The sequence below is a fragment of the Drosophila albomicans genome, chromosome 2R (genome assembly GCF_009650485.2).
Source record: "Drosophila albomicans strain 15112-1751.03 chromosome 2R, ASM965048v2, whole genome shotgun sequence".
Taxonomy (NCBI): Eukaryota; Metazoa; Arthropoda; class Insecta; order Diptera; family Drosophilidae; genus Drosophila; species Drosophila albomicans.
In genome coordinates, this window is record NC_047631.2 from 34,865,838 (window position 1) to 34,876,776 (window position 10,939).

At 44.0% G+C, this 10,939-nt stretch overlaps 2 protein-coding genes across 3 annotated transcripts; one reads left to right on the forward strand and one right to left on the reverse strand.

Annotated features, from left to right (window-relative positions):
• Positions 1–3,647: 3,647 nt before the first annotated feature.
• Positions 3,648–8,101, forward strand: LOC117574708 (ras-interacting protein RIP3). 2 transcript variants are annotated; one of them, XM_034258622.2, is made up of 5 exons: positions 3,648–3,922; positions 4,773–4,998; positions 6,655–7,290; positions 7,388–7,423; positions 7,491–8,101. In XM_034258622.2, the coding sequence occupies exons 2-5, from the start codon at positions 4,939–4,941 to the stop codon at positions 8,022–8,024; spliced, it is 1,266 nt and encodes a 421-aa protein (XP_034114513.1). In that variant the 5' UTR covers positions 3,648–3,922; positions 4,773–4,938; the 3' UTR covers positions 8,025–8,101. The 2 variants fall into 2 exon arrangements, with proteins under 2 accessions (XP_034114513.1, XP_034114512.1); XM_034258621.2 differs by lacking the exon at positions 3,648–3,922 and adding an exon at positions 4,212–4,473.
• LOC117574707 (THO complex subunit 1) lies at positions 8,061–10,662 on the reverse strand. Its single transcript, XM_034258620.2, has 5 exons — positions 10,482–10,662; positions 9,722–10,405; positions 9,353–9,651; positions 8,991–9,293; positions 8,061–8,927 (listed from the first exon to the last, which is right to left on the reverse strand). Exons 1-5 carry the CDS (start codon positions 10,560–10,562, stop codon positions 8,111–8,113), a joined length of 2,184 nt encoding a protein of 727 aa, XP_034114511.1. The 5' UTR covers positions 10,563–10,662; the 3' UTR covers positions 8,061–8,110.
• Positions 10,663–10,939: the final 277 nt, after the last annotated feature.

Here is a 10,939-nt window from a genome sequence, read left to right on the forward strand (position 1 = left end):
CGAGTGCCAAGAGGAAAAACGCCGCTACGGAAACCTTACACAAAAACAAAAACAAAAAAAGAAAAGAATAAACATTTAGAAATTAAATGTATAGATTAAGTGAAAAGTGTCTTCAAATGGCAAGGGACACGGTGAAGATTGTTGAGAAACCCAAAGATATTAAAACGAAAACAATTTGTGTATTATCTAAGAATGTGCTGGTTTTCACAATGTTGCAAACTTAGTCGAATAATAGAAATACGTATAATTATAAATATATAAAGCATAAAGACATACGGGTAACAAGTAAAATCTTGCCTAAATAAACAGTATGCCCCTAAAATGTAGAATCCATAGGTGTGTACTATATACATATATGAATATTAGTTGTAGGTAATGCCAAGAACATGCATGTATAGTTAACTATATTTATATACAACCATTTGAGAGCGAAGAAACGCCTAGACGTAAACCAAAGCAAACAAAACCAAAACCAAATCGAAACGAATCGAATAGCGTCAATACTCAAATTGATATTTGATGGAAACAAAACAAAAGTTAAACCTGAGCCCTTGCAGCCTTAGTTGAATCGTATGTACGTTGAATACTCACTCTTCCCCCCTCCCCGTAAAAGGAGAGGGAAGCATTAAGAGCATATATGAATAATCGTAATGATAGTACTATTAAATGTGTTGAATGCATTGAGAGAAGAAAAAGAAAGCGAGAAAACCCCCTCCCCATCCCCTCCCCCCCAAGAAACCCCTTGACAAAATAATGTAGACTAAAAGACTTAAGCAATTGTCGTATAGACGTTAAATTAGAGCGCATTGAATGTTGGCTTAAAAATGTTTAGAAATGAATCTTTATAAGTAGTTAAAAGTAGCAACAGCAGCTGTCAGCCGTCGTGTTTATGAGCAGGAGTACGAGTTTATCGACTGCTTGTACTATTATCCTGTAGTCTGATGTATGTATAACCCCAAATAATCGATATGTAAATGGATGTAATTAAATGTTAGAGAAGCTATGCAAGCTGAAGCCAAAGTGAAGTGTTGATGTTGAACAGCAAAGAAGCCAAACAAATATTGAGTGTTTTCCTTAGTGTGTAAACTTGAATAAACAAACCGAAACCAAAACAAAAACAAAAACCGACCTCGACAATCACGGATAAAAAGAATGAAGTAAATCATAATAATCATAATACAAATTGAAAAGGCGTTGCGTCGAATTGCGTTTGGTTAGTAATCGAAATCGAAAAAGAAATCGAAACCGTAATCGTCTGTGTATTCGTAACAGTAACAGTAATCGTAATAGTCATAGTTATCGATATCGATAGTGAAATCGGAATCGGAATGAGAGCAGGAGTTGAACTAGGAATTAAGGCATTGTTGAAGGAGCCGCAAATACCGCACAAAGAAAGCAAATTCACATTAAAGAGACTATCAACCCATTAGCAAAGTGCTCAAGATCTCTCAAGGCACTTTAGTTCTTCGATCCTAAGTTTTATAATCTGATCAGCGTTTATACGAAATAGATTTGTAACAGTTCGATCTATGGCTTATCTTTAATTTCAACACTTACACGAATTACAGCAGACAATGCAAATTAACATAGTTCCTTCCCTCCGTATATGGTACCATAGGTATTTCGAATAGGATTAGTCTCCCGATATTGTAGACAAATGTGTGGATCCGGCAAGAGAGAACGAGCGCAAAAAGAAGAAAGAAAAAGAGAGAGAGAGAGAGAGAGAGAGTGCGAAGCAGTTTCAAGTGTTGCATTACGTATACGACGCCTTGGCCAGCCACCGATTCGCCATTCGCGATTCGAATAGTACCTAGCACCTAGAGTAATAAGTATTGTAATTGTTGTTTACACGTATTGCCAGCTTTCATCTATCATTGTTATTGTCACTGTCGCTGTTGCTCTCATTGTCATTAAATGTAACTGAATTCGTAAGTGTGTGTTTCTAAAGGCTTCGAATGCATGGATGTATGTGTATTTGTATTCGTATTTGTATTTGTATTCGTATTCGTATCCGTATTCATATTCGTATTTGTATTGAATGTAATTGTAATCATATTCGTGTTCGTGTAATATTTGTAATTCATTTTTGCCAAAATACGAAAACAGCATCGAGCTGAGAATTAACAATGATAATGTAGAACAATTGACCCAACTCACATTAGCATTCAACAAACAATAAATCAATCGACTTTCAATCCACATTTGGGCATTACTCAAGTGAACTTACAATACCTATTAAAGGGAATGATGAGCCTGAGTTCGGCAAGCCGAATTGTGAATATACTTTCGAGTATGTTCTACAAGCTTAATTCTGACTAATTGAGTAACTCCTCCGATCCGATTAGAATATTGTTTAACTCTATCTCTCTGATGCAATTAACTAAACTATGTGAACACAAATGTCTATATTGTTAACCATATACATAACATAACTCACATAACTTACAATTGAATGTAATGCAAATAAAAATGGCAGACGAACGAAACGAAAAAATACGTGTATTATGGCATGATGAGAGCACAACAAATAAATAATTAATGTGTGTGTGTGTGTTATTTGATGTGTGCCACGAACGAAAATGTTGAAAGCAAAACATGATAATAATTCGCTCAAACTTTAAACAAACTAAAAACTATGAAAACGAAAACGCAAAGCGCGCACTTATTAGGTTTCAAAACCGCAGTAAAGCTAAACAAATGAAAAGCAATGAATAATCATGATTATAAACAAACGATGAGTAAAGAAGCGCTGCGAATAAATGGCCAGTCAAATAATAGTTAAGGCAACATCGGAACACCGAAGCTTCAATACCCTTCCAAAAGTGTCTATGAATTAATTGTATCGAAAATCAATGTTTTTGCTAATGCAATGCAATAACTTTAGTTTTATTAATGAGTAAATGTTCAATGTTCACTAAAAATAGAAGACAAAACGAACTGTACTCTGCTGGGGTTAGGGTATTGTGCATTCATGCTAAATATGATTAATTGTGGATGAGGCGCAAGTAAAGTGAGAAGCAAAAAAAAAACACACTCCGTTCACGATGTATTAAGCATTCGATCATACATGAATACATACGAGTATGAGTAGGAATATGAGTATGAGTATGAGTATGAGTATGAGTATGAGTACGAAAAACGAGTGAGTTTGACTCAATGAGAGTTGAAGCCGTAACCAAAAAGAAAAGCCAACATCTGCTAGCGTTGATAAATGCAATATTTATAAAGAACACAAAGAAAATTATAAAATGAGCAAAAACCCGAAAAGATTAACAGCAAACAATAACAATATATCTGCAACTGAGCGATAAATACATGTTTTTGTGGAACGAAGCACGCAAACTTTGTTTTATTTCATAAGCTGAGCCACGCCCCCTCGCTCCCTCGCCACACGCCATCGTCATCGTCATCGTCATTGTCATCGTCATCGACAGATCAGTGCATTGGCAATGAGAGCGAGCAAGTGAGAGAGAGGGAGAGAGAGAGAGAGAGAGAGAGAGCACCAGCTTCGTCTCTGCTCTCAACTTGTTCGACTTTCGTTGTCGCTGTCGCTGACGCTGACTTTGGTTTTAGCTTTGGCCATTTGCTGGCTGACTTTTGAGCGAGCGACCGCAATCTTGTCTCAGTCAGCGCACAAACTTCTAAGCAAACAGTCCAAATTGACCGGCGACCGGCTGCCACAGATTTCTTCACTAGCAACTTGCCAGCTGTGTTGTGTGTTTTACATTTTTACATTGGCTCACGCGACGTATGCGTAATTACGCTGGAAATTGTCAGTTTGACCAACTGTCCTGGAGTGGCCTACTTTCCAGAGTTCAACTTTTATTATTGTGTCAACAAACTCGTCGTGCCGCAAGTTGACTCAGCCTAACCTCGAGCATGTGTACTCAGGTGCCACCGCTCGCAGTCACCGCATAGCTGGGTAAGTTGTGGATGTCGACACCGACGCCAAAGATATGCAAATCAAAGCCAACACACACACCAGACTCAGTCTGAGACGTGTGCCAAAAAAATAAACATACATTAATTGCTCTGTGTGGTTCTTGTGGGCGACCATGATGATAATGATAATGACTACTGCATACTCTGCTTAGCTTAGCACACCTTGCTTTGGGGGCAATATTTTAATTCTATATATCATATTTAGTTCGTTTTGACTTCTTTGTTATGTTATGTTATTTTGTTTGCGCTTCATTCTAAATATAAATTCAACACTCAACTAGCTCTGACAGCATTGACATTTCAAGTTATTTACGTTAATCCAAAAACCTACACGAGCATAATATATGAAGACAATAGAAGAACTGTGTTTAGTTTAGTGGTTGACTTTTTGGCACCTGAGTCTCTCTCTATTTCAGTTGAATTACGTTTAAAAATTAATTTCGTGAATTGTGTTGTTTCATCACCACTCGTATATTTGTTTGGTTTCCTTATCGCTTACGTCTTTTGGGTGTTAATCGCAGTTCGTTTTGGGTAAGTGAATGAAACCCAATTCAATTAGTTTGCTCATTGAGCTGCCCATTTTTGGAGTCACTGAATGTCACAGGCAGCCCACGATGCCAGCTTCGATCCGACCCGGTCTAAATACGAGTGCAAATTGCAAGTACAGCTTGCTGGGCTCGGCTTGATCTTGTGACTTCCACATGGCGCCCACACACGGCACCAATCACAATCGCATTCACAATTGCCATAGACGCCTCCTGGCGACATTCAAAGCCGCTCAAATCAACTCAAACGCTCTCTCTCTCTCTCACTCTTTGCTTGCTTTACAGCTATTTTTAGGCACAGCAAACGCAACTCTTTGGATGACTCAACACAGAGTCTAAGCCGGGTCTACACTCGCGTCGTCGTCATCGTCATTGCCAACAGCTGCCCACACTTTGCACACACAGTCGAGATACTGGGACTTCATTCGCGGAGAGCTGACTTTATTTGGAGATGGCGTCACAAGATTCATTCGAACAGCAGCAGCCCATCTCAAGGCTGGCTCTGATGCGGGTAAGTTTCTCACAAAAAACTAGACTCCGAACTAAACTGGGTTGGCAGGAAGCGTGGCGTCGCTTAGTCCGGTCTGGCCACTGGCTATTAATTATTTAGTTGTCCCATTTTGGCCATCAGTCGACAGACTACAGACTACAGACAGTGACAGTCAAATGATTGCGCACAATTTCCGTATAGCTCCAAATATGGTTTGAGTTGATGCTCGCTTGTGTGTTCTCTCCGCCCCAAAAGAAGTTTCCCAGCCGAATTTCAGCTAATTAATTTAGCCTTTAAGTCCATATTTGGCAGCGTGCTAGAATGGTTTTCCCAGCTCACTAATGACCATAGTTTGTTGCGACTGAATGCACTTTTGATAACACTTTAAGCTCTAGATTAATGCGCGAATTAAATCGACTTTAGCGTTGGCACTTTGACATTAAACCAATCGCAGCGTATGAAACTTAACCCGCTGTCTAGCGCAAGTTGTAGGAAACACACACACACACACGCACACACACATACACGAACACAAACACCTACACTCGAATTGCCCACGAACACAGAACATCAGCTAAACAAGCTCGAAAATTGTTGTGCGAGATTTTTATCGCTGATTGGGGCGGCACTTGGGTTACAACGGTGTTGGGTATCCTTGCGGGCAGGTTGAAGAGGGGGGCAAGCCCACGAGTTTTGTCACCTTCGGTGGGTGCAATGAATCCTCTCTCTCTCTCACCCACTCTCTCTCTCTCTATCATTCTCTCTCTGGGTTGTTTTTGTTGGCTTTGCATGCCATGGCAACGTTTGGTGCCGCGATGCAGTCATTGATTTTTGTTATTGCCCTGCAGTAGCAACAACAACAACAACAATGCCAGTAACAACAAGCAAACAACAACAAAGACGCAGCCACGTTGATTGCTGAAGTGCTTCGATATAGTAAAATAAATTTCAATTCTTCGACGAGCGCCTTTTTTTCCAAGGTGGCCATGGCTGTCCATAAGAGCGTTCACTTTGATTGAGTATAGTCAGTACGAATAGGAGCAGGAGCAGGAGGTGGCGGTGGATGTGGAAGTAGAGGAGCATGCCCACCACACGCTCCAACTACTTTGCCCCGCCATCAGCAGCAGTAACAACGACGACGACGACGACGAAGACTTCGTTCGTTCAAGCGGGTCGCGTGGCTCGCGGTTTTATGTACTGGCGGCATGTAAGTGGACACAGATTTGGGTGCGAGGAGTGACCACGAGGGTGGCTCATCGTAGGATAGACAAACCCCTCCTCCCCCACACTGACATAGCTAATAGCCTCGCTCGCTCGCTCTCTTTTGGGGGGAGGGAGGGCGAGCAATGGACATGTCAGACTCGGACTCCACTCACCACTTTTTCAGTCGACTCGCGCGCCTCGCACGAGGCACATGAACATGGCACAAACGGACGAGGACGACAACGACAATGAGGCGTATTATGACTATGAGTTGGAGTATCCAACAGATCACATAATGCCGCTCAAACTCAACGAATCGTGGGCAGCCAGACGCTTGATGGAGGCCCTGAGTCACCTGCCGCCAAACAGCAGTTCGGCGCCCGTAAGAACTGTTAGAATGGACTGCTTTGGGAGCATCCCTTAAAGGTTATTCAAAGTATCCAACTTATGATGAAATCATTGATTTCTTTGCAGATGCGCTTCCAGCAGAAAACGCACGAGGAGAAGGAGCTGCGGCGTCAAGAACTTAGCCTCCCAGCTGCTCCCACTGCTGCTGCAGCTGCTGCTCCAAGGGGCGTTTCTTCTCGGCTGGTGGGCAATGGCAAAGTGCGCCAAATGTTCGACGAGCGGCGTCGTGGCGCAGGCATCGATCGCAGCAATCCTCTGCGGCCAATAGGCGACACACGATCGCAGCCGCAACAACAGCAACAACAGCAACAGCAGCAACAACAGCAACAGCAACTCATCAAGGGCATTTCCACGATGAGTCTGAAGGAGAAAGCAGTCCACCCAACCACCCAACGACATGGGACAGTGACTAGTGACAGCAACAACAATAACAGCAAATACAATGCGTCGGGCACGGTGATTAATGGGAATCGCCTCAAGCCTGTGGTTACCCACAAGACGCCGCCCAACAGGGACAACAGGGAGCACCTGCGGTCCAATGCGACGCCACCCAGCAGCGGTGGATCTAGGACAACAATCAGGGTGACAACCAAGACGACACCAACGCCAACAAAAACGACGACGTTGACGGCAACTCGGCAAGCTGCCGGACGTGTTGATGCTCAGGAGAAAGGGCGCCCGACGTCGCCAAAGGCGCGCCAGGTAAGCTAGGGAGTTGGCTTCGGCAACAACTTCAAAATGAAATCAATTATGTTATAATGTTGTTTATTCATGTCATGCATTTTTTCCCCATAAATAGGTCAACCCCAAATCTCCAGTTACCAAAATTCAAATGGTAAGTAACCGAACTCGCATAGATAATAAGGGAACTTGATCATCATTTTGATGTTGATCCCTTGCAGAATCAGCCGCCACCGGAGGGCACCTCGAGTTGCCGTTATTGCGGCCGGCACTTTAACACCGATCGCCTGGGCAAGCACGAGGAGGTCTGTCAGCGCACCATGAACACCAAGCGCAAGATATTCGATGCCTCCAAGCAGCGTGTCAAGGGCACCGACAACGAAAAGTACTCGAAGCAGCAGCAGCGTCAGCGACAGCAGCCGTCGCTGCCTCGTTCCCAGTCCACGTACAGCAGTGCAGCACAGCAGCAGGGACTCAGGACGGGCGTCAAGAAGAGCAACTGGCGCAAGCAGCACGAGGAGTTCATCCAGGCGATACGCGCCGCAAAGCAGGTGCAGGCGCACTTGGCTCGTGGCGGCAAGTTGAGTGATCTGCCACCTCCGCCGCCGTCGGAGAATCCTGATTACATACAGTGTCCGCACTGTAGCAGGCGATTCAATCAGCAGGCTGCCGAGAGGCATATTCCACGCTGTGCCACCATGATCCACAACAAGCCGCGTCGCAGCAATCCTCAAGCGGTACCGAAGAAGCGCTAATTGTGCCTCCCCAATTTATTACATGTGATAAAACTGATTTTATTTGATGAAAATATATATATATATAACACAATGAATATTGATGTTTAATCCGAAAGTATCTCAACATCGTTGCTGGCACTCGACTCCTGCGATTGACCGACTGTTACTGTTGTTGCTGGCGTTGTTGTTGTGTGCTGCACTGCAGCCGCTTTCTCGCGCTCAATGATCGCCTTGACGGCATCGGCGGCCTTGTTCATCTCAAGGCCTTCGAGCATATAGGCCCAGTTGTCCAGCGTGGCATCGTCGTCGTCGGCAATCCAATTGGTTAACATTTTGGTGCATGCCACGCTAGCTGAGGGATTCTCCATTTGGAAGAACAGCAACTCATCGTTGCTGAAGCCAATCTTCTTGCCCACCTTCATCCAATGCTCGCCAATCACCGGCGTCACCTCATCAATGTGTGCGCGTGTGACCATCAGAGACTTCTCGTGTGCTGGCATTTCATCCACTTCTTCCACAACGGGCTCAGTGTCTTCCACATCGAGTTGTTCGATCTCCTGCAGAGCCACTGAAGCCTCATGCTCCTGCTCTGTGGGCGCACTGTTTGTGCCCGATTCGTTGCTGTGCTCCGTCGTGTTATTCGATGCGGTGCTCGTCTGCTTCACCAGCTCTTTCTCGCGTGTCAAACGCTTTCGCACAACATCCAGATAGTCGGAGATCTTGCACGACGGCTGCGAAGGGATGGAGAAGGGAGGCGTCTGGCGGGCCAGCAGACGCAATGCTCGCCACTCAAAGGCGGGATCGTTTTTGTCATGTGGCGTTTCCAAGTAAGTCTCCAGCATGGGCAGGAAGTTGCGCTGTTCGCTCTTGCACGCTTGCAAGTTGTCCGGCGAGTAATTCCACAGCTTGGTCAAGTTATCACTAGCAACGAGGAGTGAAGTTGTTATCTTTGAAGTTATGTAAGAATGTTGTAATTAGACTTACTTGCCCAAGAAGAACTTGCCATTGCGTGCGGCATCCCGCAGACAATCGCCAAGGGGTCGCTTGGATCGCTTGGCAGGAGGAGGTTTCGCGTCATCTTCGTTGATTTCGGCTTCTTCGGGTTTCTTGAACTCCTTGCAGCCATCATTCTTCCAGTTGTTCCACATCTCTTCTCTGTGCAACATGTGCTGCACAGTGCGCGCGAATCTGCGGCCATAAGGCGGCGTCTCCTCCAAGAGTTTATAGACCCGCTGCTCCGTCTCTTTTATGAAGTCTGACTGAGCCGTCGTTAGAGTATAGGAATCTCTGTAAACAAATGTATTAGACAGATGCTTGTACATTGAAGAGACCCATTCAGTACTTACATTTTGAACTTGACGCTAACCTGCAGATATTGGAATAGTATGAGAAACTGCACTAGGACGGCACGCCGGAAATTCGAGTCGGATAACTGCAGCGCGAGTAGCTTTGGATTGGTCAGAAACTTGGCAAAGAAATGGGTATCCTTGCGAACGGCGAGAGCTGCCGCGGCAGATATCGAGTTATCATCGATATCCATGTCCGTCACCTTATTGTCGACGCCGCTGTTGCTGTTGGCATCGTTGTGTGGGCGCACGTCCTCCAACTTGAAGCTGGAGAACGACTGCAGAATTGTTTCTGCATGCTGTAATGTTAAATACAAAAAAAAAAAAAATGAGCGGAGTCGAATTCCAGCGTTCACATTATATGCTTACCATTTGGAACATCTTCCACTGCGCTTTGCTGTAGCATTGATTGGGATTGCGAAAGAAATCCTGAAGTGACCAAAATTTGCAATACAAATCGTAGTCAATCTTTAACGGGATATCTTCGGCGGTATCTTCCAGCTCCTTGTTATCAATATCATCGTGATCCTTACTATCCAGTCCGTACTCCGTGAAATTGTCCAAATTAAACTCGGAAACTATGTTCAGTCCGGAACGTTCAGAGAACGGGAAGAATTTTGAAAGAAAGAGCAAAATGCGACCACAGAAAACAGTGTTCTGTGTGCGCGAAAGGCGGCGCAGCAAATCGTTACACATGCGAAGCAAATTGTTCTTGCAGGATGCAAAGAAGACCTCCTCCTTCCAGACTTCGACGAGCTCCTCAACAAAACGGAAAATCTGTTCGCACCTGCTCAGCGTAACCACATCGAAGGTGTCGCCCAGCAGCACAACAGGTATAGTGTTCGAAACAATATCCGCACGTGCAGCCTCTACGGAGAGACGAACCAGGGCTCCAATGCTTTCCACATCGTCGCCGAGGCGCTTCATCAAGATCTCACGGAATGCTTGGTCCATGGGCGAGCGTTTGTCGTGCTCTGAATTCGAGCGAAATTTGTGGTACTCCCTCACGAGTTGCTCCACATTGTTCTGGTCAATTGCCCGTTCCAGCGACGACTATGTGTTTAAAAATTACATTCAATAAAATTATTGCCGGCTTTCTTTCAGATGAACGCGTTCTACTCAACCTTACCTCGAATGATGCCTGCAGAGCAAAGAAGTTCGCCGAACCTGTATCCGTAGTGCCACCGGCCTCAGCGGATTGTGTGCTCATTCTTTATAGATAACTCGCTGCACTATATTTTCAATTCAATAACAAGAAATAACTCGCTCAGAAAACAAATACTCAGCAAGCAATACAAACAGTGTGACAGTAGTATGAAGTTCAAAATATACCACAATATTCTGTGTATAATATACTAATTATACTGAAAAATTTGCTATTTTAAAGGCGTGCATTCAATTGTCAAATTGAATGCTTTATATCAATTTTAATTGAATAATAATGTATTGATTAATTTGGTCACAATAATTTAACGCGTGAAAGCTTATAATCAAGCTTAGTAGCTCAAGAAATACAATTGTAAATATGTAATAGATTTAAGATTTAAATAAATTCATAATTTATCTTCCCGGCGACACAAGTGGAGT

Excerpts from the sequence above, each read along its gene's own strand:
- LOC117574708 (XM_034258622.2), top strand. The coding sequence starts at position 4,939 with ATGGCGTCACAAGATTCATTCGAACAGCAGCAGCCCATCTCAAGGCTG. Across the intron at positions 4,999-6,654 it reads CAAGGCTGGCTCTGATGCGG|ATGCGCTTCCAGCAGAAAAC; the intron begins GTAAGTTTCTCA and ends ATTTCTTTGCAG. Across the intron at positions 7,291-7,387 it reads CGTCGCCAAAGGCGCGCCAG|GTCAACCCCAAATCTCCAGT; the intron begins GTAAGCTAGGGA and ends CCCCATAAATAG.
- LOC117574707 (XM_034258620.2), bottom strand. The coding sequence starts at position 10,562 with ATGAGCACACAATCCGCTGAGGCCGGTGGCACTACGGATACAGGTTCG. Across the intron at positions 10,406-10,481 it reads CTCTGCAGGCATCATTCGAG|TCGTCGCTGGAACGGGCAAT; the intron begins GTAAGGTTGAGT and ends TTAAACACATAG. Across the intron at positions 8,928-8,990 it reads GGCAAGTTCTTCTTGGGCAA|TGATAACTTGACCAAGCTGT; the intron begins GTAAGTCTAATT and ends CCTCGTTGCTAG.